Genomic DNA, 24,787 nt, shown 5'->3' with positions numbered 1-24,787 from the left:
TATTGTAATGTTGAATCCATGTCATTATACGTTTGTCAAAACCTATCGAATGTACAACACAGAGTGAACGCTAATGTAAACTATGGACTTTAATAATAATGTATTGATATTATTTCATCAGTTATAATAAATGTACCACCCTAGTGCAAAGTGTTTGTAATGGGGCTGTGTGTGTGTGTGTGTGTGTGCGCGCGCGCGCACGTGTTTAGGGGTACACAGGAACTCTATTTTCTTCTCAGTTTTTCTGTAAACTTAAAACTACTCTAAAAAATAGTCTATTTAGTTAAAAAAAAAAAACACAACATAGCCCCAAAGGTCGGTAGTGTGCAGTTACGTACCTGTGCATGTGTGCATTTTCCCAAGCAGTGAAGGAGGCCAGAAGGGATGCACCCAAACTGCTAACATTCAAATTTCGAAGGTGAACAAGAGTCACAGATCTGTATCCTGAGGAGATGGGGAAACTGTAAGTTCCTGTGTAGTTTGAATTTTCTCAGTGAACGTGAAATTGGCAAAAGCAGTGTTTCCATTTGTTGGACTAGGGCAGGTTTAGGGGAGAGCTCACGAGAGGGACTGTATGTGCAAACACCCATCTTTAGTAACGACACTGCTACTCCACTGGCCAGGGTGTGTTAGGCAGCGGGAGGACGGCCTTGAACCTCCGGGGCGCAGGCCCTTGTCCCGAGCCCCGCGCTCCACCTGCACGTGCGCCGCCGGGCGCCCCGCCGGGCGCTGGGGACTCCGCGCGCGCTCGCGGGACCGCGCTCGTCACACCCCGCCCGCACCTGCTCCCGCCAGAGCAGCTGCCAGGGAGGGGGACTGGAGCCCGGGGCCCCGGCCACGCGGGCAGGGACGTGCATCCAGGATGTGCGGGGCCCTCGACCCCACCTCCGGGCCCGCACCCCACTCCGCGGGGCGCCAGGCCCAGTCCCCGCTCCCGCGCGACGCCGCGCGCAGCCCTCCGACCGGAAGCCGGGGGGCATGTCCAGACGGCGCCCCGCCCCAGCCGGCGGACCAATCAGCGCCCGAGGTTCATTAATAGTGAACGCGCCGGCCCCGCCTCCGCCCCTCGCGGCACCGCCCGCCCGCGCAGACCTAGAGCGCGGCCGCGGACGAAGATGGCGACCGCCATGTACTTGGAGCACTACCTGGACAGTAAGCGCCCCTCGCGGCCCTGGGGCCGGGCGCCCGCGCAGGGTCTCCCCACACGGGTCCACCCCGCGGGCACCAGGCGCCGCGCGCGGACCCGGAGGGCTCGTGGGGGCGACAGGAGCCGTCCGGCAGCGGCGGGGGCGGCGGGGGCGCGCTCCGGGCGGGGCGGGGCCGCGAGGAGGTACGCGCGGGGGGCGCGGCGCGGGGTCCCACCGTCACTGCCGCGCCAATTCCAGGTGCGTCACGGGGGGGCGGGGCTGGTGGGCACGGGGCGGGGGCTTGCGTGCCACGGCCCCGCCCCCTCCGGCTAGGCCCCGCCCTCGGCCCTGGCCTCAGCGTCCGCCCCGCCCTCCCCTTCCTCGGCCTCTCCCGGGCAAGGCCCCCCCTCACGGCCCCGCCCCGCCCTTCCCGGCCCCATCCGCTGGCTTGGCCCCGCCCCCGCCCTAGGCCCCGCCCCGGCCCCGCCCCCGCCCCCACCGCACAGTCAGGCGCCGAGGTTCGAGCCCCAACCTCCTCGGACGCTGGGCTGGTCCTGGGGGGCTCCGGCCGGGGTTCTGTGCCTGCTCGTGCGGTGACCTGGGAGTTGGCGGAGCCACTCCTGGCGGGGAGAGTCTCCTAGGGTGCCTGTCCTTCCGCGTGGCGTTGGTGGGAGGGGACTGGCAGGGCTGGTTCAGGTGCTGAGGACAGTGATGGTCCCTCGGAAAGACGTCTGGGAGGCTCTTCTGCAGGCGTCCTTCTGTCTACATGGAGCTCAGGTTGGGGCCTCCTGAGAACTTCTGAGAAGATGGGAAAACGCAGGCCTTAGAGGCCAAGTAGCTTGTCAAGGTCATGCACTCCACAGCGGAGAGCCCACGTTTGAACGCTGCTGATCTGGCTCTGGCTGCGGATGGCCTTGGGGGGCGGCTGGGGGGGGCTGGGCTGGGTGCTCTGGAGCTCTCTGTTGCAGTGGGAATATCCACGGGCATTGGTACCTGCAGCTGCTGACGGTGGGGAGTGAGCCCCTGCCCTGGGAGAGACGGGGTGGGGGGGAGTTCAGCCTGAGCCCTGAGGGGGGTCCCGGTGAGACAGCACTGAGGAGGGGAGGCCCTTGCCTGCCCTGTCTCTGCTGCGCCTACCTGTCTGCTGGGGAGCACTGTGGCTTGCCCTTCTTGTCCTGGTACCTGCCCAGTGAGCCCTGGGAAGACAGTTTGAGGATTGTGAGTTCCATCATGCACAGGGCACCTGTGTGCAGGCTCAGAATGGAGGTGCCTGCTTGAGTTTTGAACACCTGCTGTGTGCTAAGCCTCAGTCCTCATTTTCCTGGAACTTACTTTCAAATGGGGCAAGTGGACTTTTTAAAAAGTTCACAGCAGATTAAGGGGCATGAAGGAGCCCAGCAGGCTGTGAGAGACCCGGATGTGAGAGACACTGTCCTGCAGAGCCCAGGATGGGACAGAACAGGGAGGTCCTTGGGGAGGCTGTGGTGAGCCTGGAGGCTGGGGAGGGCATGTGTGCCATTCTCTGGGTGAGCTGGGCAGCTGTAAGCTTGCAGACGGGCTGGATGGCTGGCCTGGAGTAGGAGCAGGGCAGTGCAGTGGGGAAAGCAGTGTGGGCTGGGGTCCTCGACCTGTGCTGGCCGGCACTGTCTGTGTAACTTGAATTAAACTTGAGCAAAGGAAAAGTTCAGTTCCTCAGTCGTGGTAGCCCCATTTCAGGTGCTCAGCAGCCCCGTGGCCCATGGCTGTTGTGTTGTATAGCTCAGGCCGTGTCTCCTTGCATGAAGTCTGCCCCACAGCACTGGCCGGCACCACCCCATGCACTGAGTGTCAGAGTACAGAGACCCCAGGGCTTTGGTCTTACCCACTGTGGGGGTCCTGAGAGGGGAGGACTGGCTGGGGGTGTGGGATGGAAGCGTCACAAGGGCCACCTTCCCAGCCTCTGCTTGCAGCTGGAGGGTAAGTCCCCCTCTAACTTTTCCAGCTTCCAAAACCGTCTGAAGCCTGTCTCCCCCAAAGACTTACCTTAATCCTTCTGTTCCTCAAATCCTAACGGAAACAGAAAATGAAGGGAGCTTATTCTTTGTAGACCTTAGGTATAAAGTCCGGAAGGCAGGTTTTGTCCTGCTACTGAGAAGTACACGTCTCTGTGTTTCAGGCATTGAGAACCTTCCGTGTGAGCTTCAGAGGAACTTCCAGCTCATGCGAGAGCTGGACCAGAGGACAGAAGGTGGGTTGGGCTCTGACAGCTGGGGAGAGGTGGCCCTGTCTTACGGACAACGCTGACACTTTAAAATTCGACTTAGTTTTTTGGGTCCTAGCACATCTTCCTGTAGCATCTTTACAATCATCATCCATTCCTCATTACCCTTCCTTTCCTTTAAAAGGTTTTCTGGTTTCAAACTGTGTACACGTGGTTTAAACAGATAGCACTTGGCGGTCTTTTGGTATCTAGCTCCGTTTCTTTTTCCTTTTTTTTTTTTTAAGATTTTATTTATTTATTTGACAGAGCGAGAGAGCAGGAACACAAGCAGGGGGAGTGGGAGAGGGAGAAGCAGGCTTCCCGCAGAGCAGGGAGCCCGATGTGGGGCTTGATCCCAGGACCCCAGGATCATGACCTGAGCTGAAGGCAGACGCTTAACGACTGAACCACCCAGGCGCCCATAGCTCCCTGTTTCTAAACATTGTGTTTTTTGCTGCTGTTTATTACTTTATTTCCCTTTTGCTTTGGGCTTTATTCTGTTATTGTGGAATATGAAGGTTTGCATCCCCCCTCCCCCCGCCGTCTCCTGGTGTTGTGTCTTAGAATCTGAGCCTGCCATAGACCAGGGATGGCGTTTCCTTTAGGACTCCTGTGGAGGTGGTTTGCAGCTGGGCCACATCACACGCTATGCTTACGAGACCTTTTTTGAATAACTGTTTTTCTTAGAGCTCGTAATTGCCTTGTTTTCCATGTTCCATACACATTGCATGTTTTCATTGTGTCTGCTGCCCCAGGGGATCTGCCAGCCCCCAGTCTGCCCTGCACACCCTGCACACTCAGACCTTTCCCCTGGAGCCTCCTGCCCTGTGGGTCTTGTCTGGGCTGGCTGTTTCCAGGCCTGTGGCACAGGCACTGTCTCTGCTCATCTTTGGTGCAGGACCCTGATTCCTGTGTTGTAAACATCCTTTCTCTTGGTCCCTTGTTTTAGTGGAGCCTTTCCTCCAGTAGTTTCCTGAAAAACGGTACATGGGAAGGTAGATTTCTTATAATGCCATATGTCTGAAAACGTGCTTGTTCTGGTCTCATAGTTGGTGAACATTTTGGCTGGGTATAGAATTCCAGCTTGACAGTCATTTTCCCTCAGCGTGTGGAAGGCACTCCTGCTTTGTCTCCCGGCGTCCCTGTGGCCCTTGAGAGATCTGATGCTGTTTGGATTCCTCATCCTTTATACCTGTGGTCTTCTCGCCATTCCTCTTAGGCAGCCTCTGGGCTGCTGTCTTTGTCCCTATGGTTTTGTTTTGTGGCGATGTGCTTGGGTGTGGGTGATTTTTCATTCATTGTGCCTGCCACAGGTTTTGTAAGGTCAGAATAGCTGTGGTTTTTCACTGAGCTACAGTCTCCTGGCTCGCAGATCGCAGATACAGAGAGTTCTGTTATTATGAAAAACAACATTTACATTCAGGAATAAGCACAAGTGTTTGTAAATTGCCCAACAAACAGCACCTTGCAAACCTCTCCCTAGATGGAGAAGTGGGGCCTCGGGCGCCTGGGGCCCTGTGTAAGCCTGCTGTGCGTACTGCCCCTCCCTGCAAGGGGCTCCCACTCTCAGTTTCCCCGGCAACAAGTTTCTCACCTCCCTAAACCAAAGAGTTCACAGTTGTATGTGTCTGTCCTTAATATCAGTGGAATCTCACAGTATGTTGTCCTTTGTGTCTCGCTTTTCTGGCTCACTGCCCCCTTCTGTGGGATTAACCCACATTGCCGTGTGTAATAGTTGTTGTGCTGTTTTGGTTGCTGTGTGAATGGACCACAGCTTATTGGTCTGTTTTACTGTGGATTGCACATTTGGCTCGTTTCCTGTTGTCTGCATTTATGAATGTTGTCCCGTATGTATCCTAAATCTAGGGTGTGTGTGCTGAGGACTAGTATGCCAGCTGTAGCTAAGGTGAGCACATAACCTGCGATTCCAGCAGAGGGACCGCGGGGAGTCAGAAAGGTCGGCGTGCGTACTTCCTGGGAGGGCCCTGAGACACTGACGTCTTGGGTGTGCTGCCCCCGCTGCGGTGTCCCCACGGCCTCTGGTGCTGGACTGTCTGCCAAAGGCCGTGCCCACCGCGCTCCCACCAGCGGTGCCTCTGTGTTGAGTCAGCCACCTTTTTGCTGCAACTTGGCTTTGTTTTTTGTTTTGTTATTTTTTAAGATTTTTTTATTTGACAGAGACACAGCGAGAGAGGGAGCACAAGCAGGGGGAGTGGGAGAGGGAGAAGCAGGCTTCCCGCGGAGCAGGGAGCCCAATGCGGGGCTCGATCCCAGGACCCTGGGATCATGGCCTGAGCCGAAGGCAGACGCCCAACGACTGAGCCACCCGGGTGCCCCGCAACTCGGCACTGTTCAGCTTTACTTGTTACCTTGGAATCTCTTGCAGGGACTAGCTTTTCCCCCATTTCTCTGTCAGATAAGAAGGCAGAGATCGACATCCTGGCTGCAGAGTATATATCCACAGTGAAGACACTTTCTCCAGACCAGCGTGTGGAGCACCTGCAGAAGATCCAGAGTGCCTACAGCAAGTGTAAGGAGTACAGTGATGATAAGGTGCAGCTGGCCATGCAGACCTATGAGATGGTGAGGAGGTGGGGGGCTGGGGGGCTGGGGGCCCCGGGGGGGCAGCTGGGGGCCCGGGTTCCTCCCTTTTACGTGGGAAGGGACCAGCTGTTGAGAAGTGGTGCATCTGAAGTGGGGTCAGATTTTGACAGAGAGATGCTTCTAGACAAGGCATGCTTTGGGGTGTCCTTTCTCAGGGACCGTCCTGCAGTCTGGTTTCCATGCCCTTTGTGCTCGTATATTTGGACACTTTATTTTCTCTTAGTTTTTTTTTTTTTTAATTTTCTCTTAGTTTTTGTATTTATTTCCTTAGTGCTTATTTTGTCAGCTCTAGGTAAAGTCCTAGAATTTGTTGTGTCCAGTTTTCTCTCAAGTAGGCCTTGTATGGGGCTCATGTGGTAGCACAGAGCCATTGTCCCGTGATGCACATCAGGTTGTGTAGTGACGGAAGCTCTGTCATCCTCACACACTGTCACCTAACTCCGTTCCCTGCCGCCCCCAATAAAAAACAATTTTTTAAAAACCTGAATTAAGCTGTATTCGAGAAAGAATACTCTAGAAGGAGAACGTAATGCTTATATTTGGGGTTTTGATGCCCTAAAGTGCTGAATCTTTTTTTTTTTTTTAAGATTTATTTATTTGAGGGAGAGAGAGAGAGAGATAGAAAGCCCCAGAGAGCGTGCATGTATATGGGGGATGGGGGTGGGGGGGAGGGACAGAGGGGAGGGAAAATCTCAAGCAGACTCCTTTCTGAGCCTGACACAGGGCTTGATCTTAAGACCCTGAGATCATGACCTGAGGCAAAATCAGGAGTTGGATGCTTAACCCACGTGCCCCTCCAAAGTGCTGAATCTTTACAGTAAGCAGCCTGCTTTTTAAAAGTTAGGTTTGATCAGTTGTCAAAGTCAGATTTTCTCTGATGCATAACAGAGTTTGGGATTATAGTTTGTTTCCAGACACGGATGGATAGAGAAGTCCTCCTTTTGGACAGTGACACATGGTGTGGGTTAATGGGTTGACTGTTGTGAGCCCGCTGGGTGAGGGGCCCAGAGTGCCGTCTCTCTGGGGCCTTCTCCGTCGGGGCAGGGTGGTCACTGTCTCATCCTCATGCTTTGACCCCATTGCCTTCTCTTTCTTCTTTCTTCCATCTTGTCCTGACTACAGCGTTAGAGGCCCTTTCTCTGAGAATGTGTACGTTCTTCAGATTTTTAAACTAGGGTTAAATTAGGCTTCAGTATCATATGTCCTCATATCCCCATTCCATTGCGTTTCACAGCCCTGTTTCCCCTTATTGCCGGCCGTCGTGGTTTTCCTGAGTAGGCTTTCTTCTGTTAAGGTTTCAAAATGTGGGGACAAAGACCCTTCATAAACTGAGATAGTAGACCTTGTTTTAGGAGCTTTCTTAATTGAAAACTCAATTAAAGGGCAAGAAAATACTTCCCGGTTGATTTCCAGTGTGTTTGTGATTCCTGAGCTGTGTTGCTTTCATTTTTAAATAAGACTCGTGAGCATCCTTCTCTGTAGGTGGATAAACACATTCGAAGGCTTGATGCAGACCTGGCGCGCTTTGAAGCAGATCTGAAGGACAAGATGGAGGGCAGTGACTTTGAAAGCTCTGGAGGACGAGGGTTAAAAAGCAAGTCTGTTAATTTTTCTTTATTTTGTTACTGTTAATCTTTGGAGTTTTGAAGAATTTTGGTGATAAATATGTGAGGAACATTATGGTAAATATATTTGAGTAACTCGTGTCCTGCTTCAGTGAATTCTGTGAAGATAATTGGGGTGTTTATTGTCTTTCAGAAGGTCGAGGTCAGAAAGAAAAAAGAGGCTCCCGGGGTCGTGGCAGGAGGACCTCAGAGGAAGATACTCCAAAGAAAAAGAAGCACAAAGGAGGGTGAGAGGCTCTTTTCCTTGTCTCTTTCTCCCCAAAGGTTACTTGGCATCAGTATTTCCTTAGCATCTAGAAACACCAATGGCAGCTAACAGCGAGGAAGTGCTTCCTGCATGCCCGCGGTGGGTGTAGTTCTGCATGCTTTCCGCGTGCAGGCTCCGGCTCTGCTGTGCTCGGCAGCCCGACGGGGTTCCCAGGGAGCGAGACCGGCCCTAGGTTTTACAGCTCCTGTGTGGGAGAGCTGGGTGTACACTGGGTGGTCTGACTCCACAACCCACGCTCTTGGCCACTGTGTGTCCTGCCTCTTGAATGACACTATATTTATTGGCAGTTCAGGCTAAGCCACGCTTTAACAGCTAAATATATAGCCGTTCATTGTTTTATGTATAAATATATATTTTGGATATATTTGTTATTAAGTTGCATGACTACATTTATTAAATATGTGTGTTATTTACCTTGAACTTCAGAATATTTCATTTAAAGCTTTCTCCCACCTGCTTCCCTCATCCCCCAAGCTACTGTGTTGCTCCACAGAAGTGATTTTTAGAGTACAGAGAAAACAGTAAAGTGCCCAATGGCTTCCGTGGACATGGTTTTGACAGTTAGGGGGAGATCTCAGAGAGTCAGTTCTTGACCAAAAAAAGGGAGAAGTTTTGGTTCTTAAACCTGGTGTTTAAACTTTTAAGAAAAACGCCAAATGCCATCTTGCAGTGTACACATGCAGAATAAACATGTAGTTTAATGAATTACTCTCAGGCACATCCTTGTCTGTCACTGACTGCTATCAGTAACACTTTCATGTACCTGTCAAAACCATAACCGCCTTCCTTTGCCCCAGGTAAACAAGACCCAGACTTAATGTGGTGTTTATTTCCATTCTTTGTAGTGTTATCCCCAACATGTGCATTCCTGGACACTGTAGTTTAATCTTGCTTATTTTTTTCTTAACCTTCAAAGTTAATTTTATTAAGGAATAATTTACATACAATAAAATGTTCTTATTTTAAGTTTACTGTTGCATGCTGTATTCAGTTTCTTTAAAGTTATGGAACTATTCAGCTTTCCGTTTCTTCTTGAGTCAGTTTTGGTCATCTGTGTCTTTCAAGGAATTGGTTGTTTCATGTAAGTCGTCAGATTTATTCACATCAAATTGCTCATAATACATGATCATCTTTCTGTTGTAGGATCTGTACTGATGATTCCTCTTTTAGATCTAATGTTGATAATTTATGTCTTCTCTCATCTTGTCTTGATCTTTACAGAGAATTAGATTTTGGTTTTGTTGGTTTTTATATTTTCTCAGTTTTCTATTTCATTGATTTCTGCTCATATATTTTTTTAGAGGGGGGAAGGGCAGAGGAAGAGGGAGAGAGAATTTTAGATTCCAGCACAGAGCCCTACACAGGGCTCAGTCTCATGACCCTGAGATCATGACCTGAGCCCAAATGAAGAGTCAGATGCTTAACCTAATGAGCCACCCAGGCGCCCCTATTTCTGCTCATAGTTTTATTTTTTCCTTTCCAGTACTTGGATTTACTTTGCTTTTCTTTTTCTGGCTTTTTAAGGTGAAAGTAGTTTAGATCAGTGATTTTCATACTTTCCTTCTTTTCTCATATAAGTATTTAAAGCTATAAATTTTTTTCTAATTACTGTTAAATCTAATTACTGTTTTAGCACATCCCACAAATTTGGATATGTTGTGTTATTTTTATTCCATTCAAAATATTTTAAAATTTCCTTTGTGATTTTTCTTTGACTCATGGCTTATGTAGAAGTTTGTTCTCAGCTTCCAAATAATTTGGGATTTTTCCAGGTAACTTTCTGATTTCAATTTTTAAGTTAATTTTGCTATGATCAGAGAATATCATATAATAGAAATTCTCTGAAATCGATTAAGACTTGTTATGGTTTGTGGTCCTGTTTTGCTGGATGTTCCATACACCCTTAAAGAATGTCATGTTTTGCTGTTTTTGGTGGAGTGTTCTGTAGATCTCAATCAGATAGCTTGGTTGATAGTGTTGTTGGTCTTCTGTATCCTTACTGATCCTCTGATTATTCGATTGATAATACTAAGGAAAGAGTGTTGAAATCTTCAACTCTAGCTATGGATTTGTCTATTTTTCCTTTCTGTCTGTCAGTTTTTGCTTCACATATTTTAAAGCTCTGTTATTTGTTGGTACATACGAATTTAGATTTTTCTAAAAATAGTTGACTCCTTCATCGTTATGAAATGTCTCCCTTTTTTTATTTCTTGTAATATTCTTTGTTTTGAAGTCTGCTTGGTCTGATATGATAGTCACGATGAGTTTTTGCATGGTGGATCTTTTTCCTTCTTCATTCTTTTACTTTCAACATATTTTTGTGTTTGTATTTAGAGTGGGTTTCTTGAAGTCAGCAAAGCTGACTCTTGCTTTTTTTATCTAGTCTGACAATCTCTGCTTTTTACTGCAATATTTAGAGTACTCAGATTTAATGTAATTACTGATATGATTGGATTTAAATTTACCCTCTTACTGTTAGTTGTCTGTGCCATCTCTTATTTTAGTGTCTTCTTAGTTTTTTTAGGGTTTTTTTGTTTTTTGTTTTTGTATTTAAGGACTGTTCTCGTGTGTCCGCACTGTTCGTTAACTTGCCACAATGCACTGCCAGTAGTGTTACAGTGTCCAGGTTTAATGTGAGAACCGACGCAAGTATTCTTTCCTCCTGTCCTTTGTGCTGTTGTCAAAAGTTTTACTTCTCTGCATGATATAAGCCTCACAACGTATTGCTGTTACTACTTTAGGTCTAAACCATTGATTATATTAAACAGATTTTCAGACATGAGAAGACGTTTTATTGTCACTCCATGTACACATCATTTCCACTGCTTTTATTTCTTTATGTAGATGCAGATTTCCATCTAGTGTCACGTCTCCTGCCTGAAGAACTTCCTTTAACGTTGTTTTATAGTGCAGGGCTGCTGCTGATGAATTTTCTCAATTCCTTTTCTCTGAAAATGTCTCTTTTATCTCCTTTTTTGAAGGATATTTTTGATGGATATAGAACTTTAGGTTGACTTTTTTTCTTCTAGCGCTAAGGATGTCGTCCTTTTGTCTTCCATCTTGAACTGATTCTGATGAGAAATTAGTGATAAATCTTATCTTTGATTTTTTTATATGTAAGTGACTTTATTTATTTTTACTGCTTCTAAGATTTCCATTCAGCAATTTGATTTTTAATAACTTAATTATGATCTGTCCTGGTGTGGATTTTTGGTGTGTATTCTGCTTGGAGCTCATTGAGCTTCTTGGAACTGTTTCTTTATAGTTTATATCAAATTTGGAAAATTTTCAGACATTCATTCTTCAGATACATTTTTCTGCTCTCCTTTTGTCTTTTTATGGGACTCCAATTACAGGTATGTTAGCTTAATATTTTCCCACAGTTCACTGAGGCTCTGCTCATTTTTTTGACCAGTGTTTTTCTTTCTATGTTTCTATTTGAATAGTTTCTATTACTTTATCTTCAAGTCTTTTCTTCCTTGGTGTCTAATTTAATCTTAGTTTCCTTTAGTGAATCTTCCACTTAAGAGATTTCCCTTGTAAAGAAGTTCTGTTTATATTTTATACTTTCTCTTTTCCTTACTACATTTATATTTTTCTTTGTCTTTGAACATAAATATTTATAATAGCTTTTTGAAAGATCTTTTCTGAATCTATTTGTTACTTCCAAGTATATTTCTTTCTTTCTTATTTATTTATTTGACAGAGAGAGACAGCGAGAGAGGGAACACAAGCAGGGGGAGTGGGAGAGGGAGAAGCAGGTTCCCCCCAAGCAGAGAGCCCGATGTGGGGCTCGATCCCAGGACCCTGGGACCAAGACCTGAGCCAAAGGCAGATGCTTAACGACTGAGCCACCCAGGCGCCCCTATTTCTTTCTTTTTTAAAAACCAATTTTTAAAGGTATGATTGATTTACAAAAAGTTTTATATATTTAACATACACAGTTTGGATAGTTTGGCAGGTCTGTTTCTTCTCATGGTTAAAGTCACATTTTTCTGTTTCTTCACATGTCTAGTAATTTTTTATGGGATGTTTGACAGTATGAATGTTATGTTGTTGAGTGTCTGGATTTTGTTGTCTTCACTTAATGGGTGTTGAATTTTTGTTTTTTTAATTTTCTAATTTTTGTTCAGTGGTTTAATCACCTGTGGATCAACTTGATCCCCTGCAGGCTCGTTTTTTTTTAAGATTTTTTTTATTTATTTGAGAGAGCATGAGCAGGGGTGAGGAGAAGAGGGAGAGGGAGAAGCAGGGTCCCTGCTGAGCAGGGAGCCTGATGCGGGGCTTGATCCCAGGACCCTGAGATCATGACCTGAGCCGAAGGCAGATGCTTCACCGACTGAGCCACCCAGGTGTCCTTGCAGGCTCATTTTTAACCTTTGTAAAAAAAAAACTTCTTTCTTAAAGGGCCAAATAGTAAATATTTTAGGCTTGCAGGGCATATTGTCTTTGTTGTGACCACTCAAATCTTCTGTTTTATATCAAAAGCATCCACAAAAATATTTGCAGCTCTGTGATGTGGCTGTGTTTCAATAAAACTTTATTTACAGAAACAGCCAGCCGACTGCAGGCCATATTTTGCCAACCCGTAGGTTAGGGTAGCCTTTATTCTAGGGTTGGTTAAGTTGTACTGCTAAGGTGTGACCCTTCTGGGTTCTCTTCTGAATGCCTTTTGAATTTAATGAGGCCTCTCCGTGCTGGCTGGGTGGAGCTGAGATGTCTTGAGCCTCGGTGGCCGCTGTTGCACTCAACGGCTCCCCTGTGTTCTCTGCCTGGACTCAGGGATTCTCACCCTGTACACAGGTTAGTTTTCTGTGACTCCCTTTGCAGATTTCTGGAGCATGTTCTCTTTACCCTCTCTTCCTTCCCAGCACCTTGCCGCCAGCTCCGGCAGCCTTATTCTCCTGGAACTTTGGTTTTTTTCCTCAGTTCTAGACACCCGTGCTGCGTTTGGTTTTCCTGCTGGTGGACTGGGGCATGGGAAGGGCTTCCAGCAGGAAGCTGAGAGATCGCAGGGCTCGCCGTGTTTGTTTACCTTCTCTTAGGGTTGCGATCCTGAGCTGCCTCTTGTCAGCGTCTGGAAACCTCTGTGTCACATGCTCCGTCCCGTTTTCTAGCTGTTCACAGTAGGAGGGCAAGTTCGGTGCCTGTTGTTATGTCCTGGTCAGAAGTGGAAGCTTTTTTCTTTTCTTGCGTAGATAAGCCCTGTAAGTCTCTTTCATGTGTGAGTTTTTCTCCATCCCTTTCTCTTCTCCACAATTTTCCTTTTGAAGAACCTGGACTGTTTGACTCCCAGCATTTCCCAAAGTCTTGATTTTGCTGACAAGACATGAAACCTGGAGAGTATATCTTCACTAAACATTTAGATAGTGCTTGTCCTCATGTGCTCAGTGGATTTGTTTGATATTTGGGGATGCCTAGTTTTGTGTGTGCACTTGCTTGAGCTGGTGCTCTGTGGGTCTGGAGGGGTTGACGGGCTCATGCCATGGTAGCCTCTCTGGTTGCAGTCTGGCTGTGTCAGTTACAGAGGGAGGAGACCACCAATGTGGTCTTTCATACATTGTTGTTTTCTGTTCTAGGACATCCACTGGATTCCTTTTTTTGTAGATTTGAGTTCCTTTCTGAAAAGTGTCCATGTTTGCATTTGTCTTACTCATATTTTCTTTCCGGTAGCCGTTTCAAGCCCTTGTCTGCTGGTTTTCACTTCGGGTCATTGGTGCCTCTGCTTCTGTTAGCTGGCCTCTCCTGGGGTTCTGGCCATGTTCTCCTGCTCTTCTTCACACCCTGTAGTTCTTAGTGTCGGCCTGACTTCAGGTGGGAGAGAGTGCGCAGGGTGAGGGTTCCACTATTCTCCAGGAGTTTCTTTTGCTTTTGGTCCAGGCAAACCGAGGCCCCTTTACCTGGGTCCAGTCCCCTCTGATTAGGGGAGACCCTCCCCAGCTCTTGATGGAATACCCACGGTTTCTTTCCCGAAAGGCTGCGTATGTGGCTGGACAGTGCCCTGGTGATGCTTAGCTTTCCTTTCTTGTGTCCGGCCTGCCCTGTTTCTGCGGTTCGCGGAGGTCAGGAGGAGGCAGGCCCCTTCCCCGAGGACACGACCCGGATCTTTGCTCTGCCATTTCTGCCACTCTGCAGCGTCTGCACGGCCCCTGGGTTCAGTAAACGGGCTGTGGGGTCACTGCTGCCCTGAGCGTAAGGTTCAGAGGTGTCCGGCTCGATGTGTCCTCCAGAGGGCAGCCAGCCCTTGGCTAAGCCCAGGGGTGGGGCCGCCCTCAGCCCTAGCGCATCTGGTCCGTGTCACTCCACGGCTCGCCAGTGTCTTTAAAATGTGGTCTTAGCAGCTTACTGGGCTTATATTTTTGAATTGTAGCCGTAGGGTTCTGAGTCTTCCTGCTCCTTGCTGATCAGAACCCAAAGGGCCAGTGGCCATTTTGGAGACAGTGGACGCTCTCATTGGCCTCCTCCTTACCAGGGGTCCCCTTGCAGGGAGCGAGGCCCCAGCTCTCCGGCGTGGTTGGAGCCTCCCTGGTGGGGCATGCCCCTGGCTGTGCTCAGACCTCATGGTGACCCATGTCTTGCTGCCATCTCTGTGGACACACTTGAGATGAATGGGCGTTTGGCTTTTCCCTCAACAGAGCTGTGACGGTGTGCGCATTGCTGACCACTGTCTGGTGGTGCCGGAGGTGGATCACTTGGTCACTGCTTCCCCAGCCTTTCTTCTGGGCTGGCTGCAGCTAAGAAGGGGAACATCGGGTGGGGAGGTTTGCAGAACACCTTGGCAGGCAGGTCGGGCTGGACTTGGCCCTTCTGCGTGAACTCCTTCTCCACGGCCCCCCTGAGCGGCAGTGCTGTTCCTGTCCTACTGTATGGATATTGGGACAGCCCAGCGGGGCTGAGGTGAGGGGGGGTGTGAGCGGGTGTGTGAGCGGTGCTGGGGGGCTGCCCTGAAGTCTGGCTACGACTTGTGCTTGGGAAGGACATCAGGAGGTTCAGGCACGGGAGGGGGATCCCTGGCAGACTCCAGTGAGGGATGCCCGCATTGTCCGGTGAAATGAGCTTGGAGGACACTGCTTGTGCCCAGCAGGGCCGGAGTGAGGTGGCCAGCACGGGTGACGTGGGGTCTCCAGCCTGCCCAGCAAGCAGGAAATGCCCCGGTGGGCTTGGCCTTCCTGGGACCTCCTGGCGCTCCCCTCCACCCTCCCGCTCCAGAGCCCCCTCAGGTGAGACTGGAAAGGGGGTGGCCGTTGGGCCTCCTCCTTGGTTGGGTGGTGCCCTTGAACCTGAGGGACGTGGGCTCAGGTCAGGTGTCAGCCCCCGGTGTGAGAGTTCAGTCAGGCTTTGCCAGCAGAGCACACAGCCGCCAAAGCGCAGCGGGCACCTGGAAGGCACGTGCCCTGAGTGCCCTGAGTGCGTCTGTGGGGGACCCACGGCGCGTTGGCACTGATCATCCAGGTGAGTGCCCGGCGACACAAGCCCACTGATGGGAAGGACACAGGTCCAGCACGGGGTGAGGGTGTCAGGGGCCAAGCCGAGAAATCTGTTTGGCAGAACACAGAAGAAACCACGTTCCAGTCCGGAGGGGTGCCCGAGGCCTGTGGAGCAGGATGCATTTTGTGATGCCTGCAGATTTCAGATAAAACGAGAAAGTCCCCACTGTTCCCAGAGACAGAGCAGCTCACCTGTGGAGGGAAGAGGCTCCCACAGGCTCTGGAGCCTTTAGGGACATCGCTTGCTCAGACGGGCAGCACTCACCCCAAGGGCCCCGGGGGCGGCTCTCTCCGGGGGGGGGGGGGCGCTGGGACAGAGGACGGCGCTCGGGGGGGGGGGTGCGCTGGGTCAGAGGATGGTGCTCTGGGGAGGCAGTGGACAGAGGAGGGCGCTCTGGGGGGGGCTGGGTCAGAAGAGGGCACTCTGGGGGGCTGCAAGGACAGAGGACGGTGCTCGGGGGGGTTGGTCAGAGGAGGGCGCTCTGGGGGGGGCGCTGGGTCAGAGGAGGGCGCTCTGTGGGGGGCACTGGGTCAGAAGAGGGCGCTCTGGGGGGGCGCTGGGTCAGAGGAGGGCGCTCTGGGGGGGCGCTGGGTCAGAGGAGGGCACTCTGGGGGGGGCGCTGGGACAGGAGGGCGCTCTGTGGGGGGGCGCTGGGACAGAGGAGGGCGCTCTGGGGGGGGCGCTGGGTCAGAGGAGGGCGCTCTGGGGGGGCGCTGGGACAGGAGGGCGCTCTGTGGGGGGGCGCTGGGACAGAGGAGGGCACTCTGGGGGGGGCGCTGGGTCAGAGGAGGGCACTCTGGGGGGGCGCTGCGACAGGAGGGCGCTCTGGGGGGGCGCTGGGTCAGAGGAGGGCGCTCTGTGGGGGGGGCGCTGGGTCAGAGGAGGGTGCTCTGTGGGGGGCGCTGGGTCAGAGGAGGGTGCTCTGGGGGGGTGCTGGGTCAGAGGAGGGCGCTCTGGGGGGGTGCTGGGACAGGAGGGCGCTCTGGGGGGGCGCTGGGTCAGAGGAGGGCGCTCTGTGGGGGGGGCGCTGGGTCAGAGGAGGGCGCTCTGGGGACACTGGGTCAGAGGAGGGCGCTCTGGGGGGGGCGCTGGGATAAGGGAGGGCGCTCTGGGGGGACACTGGGTCAGAGGAGGGAGCTCTGGGGGGGTGCTGGGTCAGAGGAGGGTGCTCTGTGGGGGGCGCTGGGTCAGAGGAGGGCGCTCTGTGGGGGGCGCTGGGTCAGGAGGGCGCTCTGTGGGGGGGCGCTGGGACAGAGGAGGGTGCTCTGGGGGGGGTGCTGGGACAGGAGGGCGCTCTGGGGGGTGCTGGGTCAGAGGAGGGCGCTCTGGGGGGGCGCTGGGACAGGAGGGTGCTCTGGGGGGGCGCTGGGTCAGAGGAGGGCGCTCTGTGGGGGGGGCGCTGGGTCAGAGGAGGGCGCTCTGTGGGGGGGCGCTGGGTCAGAGGAGGGCGCTCTGTGGGGGGGCGCTGGGTCAGAGGAGGGCGCTCTGGGGGGGCGCTGGGTCAGAGGAGGGCGCTCTGGGGGGGCGCTGGGTCAGAGGAGGGCGCTCTGGGGGGGCGCTGGGTCAGAGGAGGGTGCTCTGTGGGGGGCGCTGGGTCAGAGGAGGGCGCTCTGGGGACACTGGGTCAGAGGAGGGCGCTCTGGGGGGGGCGCTGGGTCAGAGGAGGGCGCTCTGGGGGGGCGCTGGGTCAGAGGAGGGCGCTCTGGGGGGGGCGCTGGGATAGAGGAGGGCGCTCTGGGGGGGCGCTGGGTCAGAGGAGGGCGCTCTGGGGGGGCGCTGGGTCAGAGGAGGGCGCTCTGGGGGGGGCGCTGGGATAGAGGAGGGCACTCGGGGGGGCGCTGGGTCAGAGGAGGGCGCTCTGTGGGGGGCGCTGGGTCAGGAGGGCGCTCTGTGGGGGGGCGCTGGGACAGAGGAGGGTGCTCTGGGGGGGGTGCTGGGACAGGAGGGCGCTCTGGGGGGTGCTGGGTCAGAGGAGGGCGCTCTGTGGGGGGGCGCTGGGACAGGAGGGTGCTCTGGGGGGGCGCTGGGTCAGAGGAGGGCGCTCTGTGGGGGGGGCGCTGGGTCAGAGGAGGGCGTTCTCTGGGGGGGGCAGTGTGGCGTGGAGGTGCATGGTTGAGCCTGGTTAGCTGACTCCAGAGGCACGGAGTGTTTCTATACAGGCAGCATGGGAGAAAGGGTTGGTGATTGCTTCTGGGACCAGACTTGTTGGTGTTTCAACAGTTGTGACCTGCTGCAGTTTCTTGGCTTCCCCTCAGGTTCCTGGTGTGAACTGGCTGTGTCCCCACAGCAGTTGTGTATTTGAATTATGTACGTGTTCTTGATTCTGGAGGGTGCAGTGGGGAAGGCTTGCTTTCTTTGCTGTTTGGAGCATACTGTCTATGTTTCCCTGTAGCTGACAGGTTTATTTGAAAGCTACTGAATCACAGGAAAGAGTGAACACCCCAGCCCTCCCTGCTCTCACGCAGGCAGACACTCCCCTCTGCTCGCCCAGCTGCTTGGCTGCAGAGCTGTGGGCAGCTGACAGGGAGGGAGGCATGGGCAGGCTAGATTCTGGCTGGCCACTGGTTAGTGACCTAGGGTGGCTGTGGGGAGTGGGGGGCAATAGGCCTGCTTCATGGGGGTGGGTGGGTGATGGTGCCGGGTGGGCAGCTGGCGGGTGGGAGGGGGTTCCCAAGACTTAGGGCTCCAGGAATGGGGAGGGCATCTGGAGGTTTCTGGGTTTTGGGGTGACGGTGCTGTGGGCATGTGAGGGGTGGTACTGGGTGTGCAGGCAGCTGGATCAGTCTGGGTTGGGGTCAGGGGTTCTCAGATGGCATCAACTGGCAGCTGCTGCGTGGGGGTGTGACTCCCCCGAGGGAGAGGGTCCCTAAGAGGCTGGGAAGGGTGGACCTGGGGCAGGGTGGGCAGGGAGCCCAGAGAGTAGGTCCTGTCCAGATGGGGGGACAAGACGGATGTGTTCATGTCCCCAGAGTGCCAAACCCCAGTGCTGGGTGGTGCCTGCTACCCCCCACACCTCTGGGAGGCCTCTGTACCCCTCTTGTACCAAGGGGGCGCACCGTCCGCACCCACCTGTTGCTCACTGCTGTGCTTTCCCTGCAGGTCTGAGTTCACCGACACCATCCTGTCTGTGCACCCCTCTGACGTGCTGGACATGCCTGTGGACCCGAATGAGCCCACCTACTGCCTGTGCCACCAGGTGTCCTATGGGGAGATGATAGGCTGTGACAACCCAGACGTGAGTGTGGGCGCTGGGCACAGGCCGCGGGCGGGGCCCTGTGGCCCCGGTGGGGGGTGGCGGGTGGGGGCTGTCGTCTTTTGGTGTCCGGCACATGGAGCACAGAGTCCTGACTGTGGCCTCCCGTCTGCCTTGCAGTGTCCTATTGAGTGGTTTCACTTCGCCTGTGTGGACCTGACCACGAAACCCAAAGGAAAATGGTCAGTATGGGGGGCTGCTCTGTCCTTCCCTGTCTGCGGGGCGTCCCGTGCACTGCTCCCCTGCAGAGCCGGGCTGTGGCCTCGGCACTCCGGTTCAGCGCTCCTGGTTCCTGAGGCTGAGCTGGTAGAGGGACACCTGCTGCCACCTCACCTGGGGGCAAGTCTTTTATGACGTTTTCGTGATTCTTCTAGAGAACAGCTGTTTGGACTTTTTGGATTGAGGTAGAGATACTCTTAAATACAAGTGTGAAATGGGGAGCTCTTTTCCCTGGAGAAATTTTGGGAAAAGGCAAAGAGCCTGAGCGTTGAGACCGATCCAAACCTGGGCGCAGGCCAGGGACCTGCCAAAGGGCTTCTGTTTAATTGAGAAGGTGTTCAGAGCACATGAGCACTTTCTGGTTCCTGATCCTTGTGCTCAATGGCAGCTTTTGTGTTCTGAGATTTCGTTTAAATAAACACCAGGTTTTTACTTACCTGTGCTTAAAACGGACATCTGCCCTAAAATGAAATCTTGGGAATCTTGTTCTCCAGAGGAGATGAGAAAGCCCTGAAGGACAGGCTGTGTCGTACAGGCTTCAGTAGGTGACGGCAGCCACGTGCAGTCCCAGCACCGGGTCACCTTGGAGTCAGCAGTCATGGGACGCGCCCCTGAGTGGGGGTGGGGTTCCCTGCAGCCGGGCGGGCACCTGAGCGGGGGGTGGCGGGGGTGGGGGGCTGCTGGCCACCTGTGGGGCAGGTGTGACTTGTGGTGGGGCGCGAGGCAGGGAGATCTGATTTGAGTTTGGACAGGGGTTTGAGTTGTTTGTGGAACTTCTGGGAAGAGTCCGTAGGCGATGGAAAACCATTTTGCTTCTCGGGGGGCCATGCAGATGGGCGTCTACCCATCGTGCGCTAGGAACAGGGCAGGACAAGCAGAGTTGGGGAGGCCGGGTGGGCCCCACTCCTGCTGTCTAACTCCGTGTTTCTCTGGAGTCAGTGTTCAGGCTCCTTCCCTGTTAAGTAGGATTGAAGCTCGGACACGTGTTGGTGCCTCACGAGCCGCATGTGAGCATGTTTGCTGGGGGAGCTTTGCTTTCTCTGGGGCAGCGGCAGCAGCGTGCTCAGAGCTCACTGCCTGGCACGGAGCACACACTGGCAAGTGGTGGCCTGGGGCCTGGGTGGGTGCATCCCGTCGCATCAGCTGCCTCCTGCATCGGGAGCCAGGAGGGCTGAGGTGGAAAGCAGCAGGAATGATCCCTGTGTCACTCACAGCTGCCCTGGCCCAGGAGTGACCAAGGGCCGCCTCCTGTGTGTGAGGCGCTGACCCTGCTGGCCCAGGGTCACCAGGAGCACTGGCTAATCACGCAGGTCCCAGGGCCCTCTCGGCCTGCCCGCCTGGCTGGGTGTGCCTCACGCCATGTTCCGCGCACCATGCTCCACGCGCTTGGTTGCCAGCGTGGCTGTGGGTGTCGCCTCCACTCTGATCACTGACGACCCCGGCATCACACAGGGACGACCAGTTAACTTGATGGTGAGCAGTGTTCATGCGTAGAAACAGTCCTGCACATTGATTCGTATCTGTCGACTCCAAAACACGTGCTGGCTAGGGTGATTTGCTGGGGTTCCCCCTCGCCGGGGGTTTCCCGATGCGAGGGCCACTGTGCTCTGTGCGCTTTCCCCTGGCGCCGTCCCGGTGGCCCGGGGAGGCGGGCTGTGGGCCTCTGCATGCACAGGGCCGATCACCGTGTCTTTCTCCTCAGGTTCTGTCCACGGTGCGTTCAGGAAAGGAGGAAGAAGAAGTAAGGCTGATGCCTGGACTAGAAGAGCAAGTTAATATATTCCTTCTTCATGTTGCAATATTTTCTCTTCATTTTAAAACTACCTTGTTTCAAATGATATTTAAAAACTCAGTGGCCAGTTGTAATTCTGGATACTTCCTAAAACAAACAAGAATCCACCTGAGCCCTGTTTGCACGAGGAGCCATCTAACGGGGACTCGCCACAGTGACTTCATTATTGGAGACTTTGTACCGCCCCGCGTCAAGCCCAGCAGGCGCGCCGAGGAGCCGAGCCTTCTGTGGGGGCTGCGGCGGGGACCGCCCAGCTTGTGCAGTACCGTCACTCTGCAGCTGAGGCGTGAGCCTGCGAGGTCTGTCCCTGCTTCCTGGGGCTGCACCCAGTACCTCTGGAAGCACATCTGTCCCCGCTGAGGTGCCTACGCTTGTGGGACGTGGCCGAGGCCTTGCTGGAGGGCGTCTGCCGCATCCGAGCTCTGGGCCAGGGCCCCTGGCCTGCCTGGGAAGGGCGGGCTCTCCCTGGAGGAGGAGGTCTCTGCTTCGCTGTGCACTGCCTTTTTCGTCTGGACTCCCAGTTCCCTCTGTGAGGGTTTTACCTTCTGGAGTAAATGGCTCTTCGTTAGCACATGGGTGGTCATTACCGTGACCGGTCCGCAAGAGACGTGTGACAGACAACTGATGATCCGTTTCTCTGGGAATTCCTGACGTTTTTACTGTGAAGATGAAATTATCGTAATAGCATGAAGATCGTGGGTCTGTGTGTATGTGAAGTGAGTCCAGTCCAGTAAGAGCTGATTTTTCTAAACCTGTTATGTCGTACACCAGTCAGCAGCTCATGTCCGAGGGGACAACGATTATGTGATGCGATTTGTGAATTTCTTGTGCCACGCAGTTCTGGAATGAAGCTAGGAAACTAGAGTGTGTTTTCTGTTTAATCTGCATTCACCAAACCAATCTTGAACCCTGTTTTGGGGAATAATTGGGGGAAATTGCATATGTTTGGTGTGCTGAGATCCGTTTGTGATGGTGCATAGTGTGACTTCTGGGAGCATGCGTGGACTCTGAGATCCTCCAGCATATGTTTAGAGGAGCCTGAAGAGTCCCAAAGAAAGAGGGAAACCTGTTTCTGTCCTCGAGGCAGGAAAAGAAATCCAGGTGGCGGAGTCGAGATGTCAAATTCCCAATTGAAGAAGAATCTTGTCTTCTTTATCAGGAGGCCTTCTGGAACGGTGCAGCTGCTTCCTCCAGTGGCCTTGTTTACCGAATGTTCCCTCCTGTTCTCTAATACTTCACCAAGGACAGGAGATGACACGGAGAGAAACTTGGGGGACTGTGTCCTGCATGGGCCACTCCTCACCAAGGCAGTTCCTGGTCGGTAAATGAGAGCTGAATGTTAACTCCGACGTCAGAGGGCAGGGAGGGTCCCGGTCGACCCCGTGTCTGTGGTTCTTGGCGTGGCAGCCTGCACCAGACCTGCTGTCCTGCCGTCCTTTCTGGGGCTTCCAGGGGACTGACTGCAGGTGAGGTCAGTTCGGAGAGGGCCACCCTTTCCGTCCCGGGCTGCGTGGTTAGGGTAGGGGGTCAGCAGCTGGCCTGACAAGCTATCCCGGAACCGAAGCCCTCCTCCTGCTCAGAAAGGAGGGGTGGGGGCCTCAGAACGCGCGCCGGCCAGCACGTGCCCCTCCATCTCAGCCGCAGCCGAAAATGAGGCTTGTTTGTATTTAGTAACTTAGCTTTTTGTTAACACAGGTGTTTAAAGATTGTGGGGAATAAATCGTGGAAAATTGTTTTCTTCACTCTTCTATCAGTTTTTGTGGAGAGGATAGGTAAGTACATGAGTTTGTGATGATTCTTTGGAAGGTAGTTTAATATTTGCACTGCATCTTAGAACACTTCCCGGCTGCCGCCATCATGGGGAAGCCGGTGCCTGGGGGTGTGGGCTGATGGCTGGGCAGGGCCCTCCCTCACTGCGCAGGAGGGACCCTGACTTCCCTGTCGGGAGCTGGAATGTGATGCTGTCCTCCGCTGGTCGCCGTGTAACGGCCCAGCTGCCGGCTTTCTCTTTGTAGGTTCTGTGCCTGGCTGTCTCTAGTGTTTGCTTTTGTCGGTTGCATAAATGTCTCCAAAACAACACCCATAGATAGAGCTTTGGAGACAATAAGACATGAGCAGAGTAGGAAGATTTATTCCCTGGAACGCCGTTTGGACCAGCACGGGTCCGCTGCCCCTCCCTGACTGTGAACGCCACCGTGACAACGCTGTTTGCTTGGGAAAGACTTTGTCCTGCCACCTGGCCCGGCTCCAGCCCTGTGGGGGTGGTGGGCGCCAGCCGAGGATCGCCCCGTGAGGCCTGGCCACCTACCTCGGGGTGATGCCCACCAGACCCCGTCTGCCTGCTGGGCACCAGATCCGACCCGGAGGCGGCTGCAGAGCCCTGTCCCTTGGGTTGAGGGGGGTCTGGGCTGGGCCCAGAGGTCCCTGTTGCAGCTGCACCTGAGCCAAGGGTGCAGGCCCTCCACAGCTATGGGGTTTCCTTGTAGGGAAGGAGCCCCTTGTTCAGAGGGGACTCAGCATGTTCCTTGCTCTCAGCGCTCTGTTAGCAGTCAGCAGTTTGACCAATAGCCTCTCGTTTTCCTCTGGAACAACACGTGCTACACTTACAAAAGTAATTTGTTAAAGTGAGCCCCCCACATCCGTGGTTGTGCTCATGGAGCAGCTGCAGACCCTGAGCTGAGGCCTGTGTGACTGGGGTCCCTGGGCGGGCGGGTGTGATATGCCACTGGCCACGGCCACGGGAGCCTGGTGGCTTCCGGTCTGCACAGGAATGACGGGGGTTTGCTGGGACGCGTGGGGACGGTGGCCTCGTCCTGGGCGGCCACGCGGCACTCCCGACTGGTAGCTGGCAGCCCTGGCAGGGTCTGCCTCGAGCAATAACACTGTCCGGAGAACAGCTTCCCGGTGTGGCTGCGGCCGGAAGTCGGACACTCGCCGTGGGCCTTGGAGATAGGAGGTTTTTCTCAGTTGTTAGTGAGCCATGACTGGTCCTCATTACCTGTGCCGAGAGGAGTTTTAAAACAGAAAGTCTAAGAAAAATGTTCTCATTCGGGAGAGAGTTCTGTGAAGTTTCTTTCTTCCTACAAATGTATTTTGTGGTGTTCACTTTTACCACATTTCATCCAAAAAGATGATGCAGCTTTAACATGAATGTTACATTTTATTTTCAAGGAATTATCTATGTTCCCTTTGTAAAGGAAAGATAATATTGTAAATCTTTTTATTAAATAATGTAAAGATGTATATCTGTATTTTTGGATCATGTTATAGATTATGGATATATTGTTTAATAAATAAAGTATTTTTTGGAACAAACGTTTGAGAAGGAGTCATTCTAGGAAGTGATAAGACCTCGGTGCTGTGGCCAGAGATGGTAAGTACACCCTCCGTTGAACTGTAAAGGGGTGTGCAGTGAACGGGAGGAGAGGTGTTTGGCTGCCATGGGCCCGGGCCAGTCCTGGCCTCAGCTGCCGCGGTGTCAGGAGCTGGTGCCTGAGCCCACAAGAAATGTCTGTGTAGAATACTTTGAGTCGCTGTTTTATAAAGGCATCAAATGCTTTCTCTGGAACAGATCTGCCCTCCCAAATCTGCACAGGTGTGAAGACCCCTTTGGGAACTAAATAGTACTTAGGACATTTTTCCTTGAGAGTGTTAATGGTCAGGGTCCTGAAACCCAGCTCGGTCACCATGATGGAGAGGCCCAGGCTCTGACCTGTTTTCCAGATGACAATCAATTCACAGACCCAGAGTCCTTGCTGGAGGGAGGGTGAGGTTCTGGAGGAAGGGCCTGGAGTTTCCCTCTGGGCCCTCCAAGGGTGCCTGCAGCCATTTGTGGGGGTGACTGCCTAGGAAAAGGGAACACCAGTGTGGTGTTCTGGGGTGGGTGTGGTAATCTCCACTGGCTCTGACAGGTTGCTGAGTCGCAGAGGTCCACGATGCCCCTGGTCGACTAGTCCAGGAGGGCCTGCTGTGATCAAGTGACCGGTAACATGTGTCTGAGTGTGTCCACAGACCCGTGTGCTTGTAGCAGGGGCGCTGATTAGGATTTGGAGCTGGGGGGCTGGCTGCACCACTGCGGGTAAGGTGGGGAGCAGGGAAGGGGGTGCCCTGTGGAGCTGGGACTCACATCTGAGGGGAGCGTGCTGCCCGGCGGGAATGTGGCGACACACACC

The 24,787-nt window shown here is 53.2% G+C and overlaps 1 protein-coding gene across 3 annotated transcripts; it reads left to right on the top strand.

Moving 5' to 3' along the window:
- The first annotated feature begins 1,079 nt into the window (after positions 1-1,079).
- Positions 1,080-23,930, top strand: ING5 (inhibitor of growth family member 5). Of its 3 annotated transcripts, XM_088021446.1 has the most exons (9): positions 1,080-1,152; positions 3,283-3,354; positions 5,783-5,949; positions 7,453-7,564; positions 7,729-7,822; positions 18,451-18,586; positions 18,725-18,786; positions 20,134-20,296; positions 20,526-23,930. In XM_088021446.1, exons 1-9 carry the CDS (start codon positions 1,116-1,118, stop codon positions 20,973-20,975), a joined length of 1,293 nt encoding a protein of 430 aa, XP_087877572.1. In that variant the 5' UTR covers positions 1,080-1,115; the 3' UTR covers positions 20,976-23,930. The 3 variants fall into 3 exon arrangements, with proteins under 3 accessions (XP_087877572.1, XP_087877575.1, XP_087877574.1); XM_088021449.1 differs by lacking the exon at positions 20,134-20,296 and having other exon boundaries at positions 20,526-20,653; XM_088021448.1 differs by lacking the exons at positions 20,134-20,296; positions 20,526-23,930 and having other exon boundaries at positions 18,725-19,464.
- Positions 23,931-24,787: the final 857 nt, after the last annotated feature.

The sequence above is a fragment of the Eumetopias jubatus genome, unplaced genomic scaffold, assembly GCF_037043125.1.
Source record: "Eumetopias jubatus isolate StellerSeaLion01/CBP00866 unplaced genomic scaffold, mEumJub1_p1.0 scaffold_3, whole genome shotgun sequence".
Lineage (NCBI taxonomy): Eukaryota > Metazoa > Chordata > Mammalia > Carnivora > Otariidae > Eumetopias > Eumetopias jubatus.
This window is presented reverse-complemented; position numbering and strand designations above follow the sequence as displayed.

Excerpts from the sequence above, each read along its gene's own strand:
- ING5 (XM_088021446.1), top strand. The coding sequence starts at position 1,116 with ATGGCGACCGCCATGTACTTGGAGCACTACCTGGACA. Across the intron at positions 5,950-7,452 it reads CCATGCAGACCTATGAGATG|GTGGATAAACACATTCGAAG; the intron begins GTGAGGAGGTGG and ends CCTTCTCTGTAG. Across the intron at positions 7,823-18,450 it reads AAAAAGAAGCACAAAGGAGG|GTCTGAGTTCACCGACACCA; the intron begins GTGAGAGGCTCT and ends CTTTCCCTGCAG.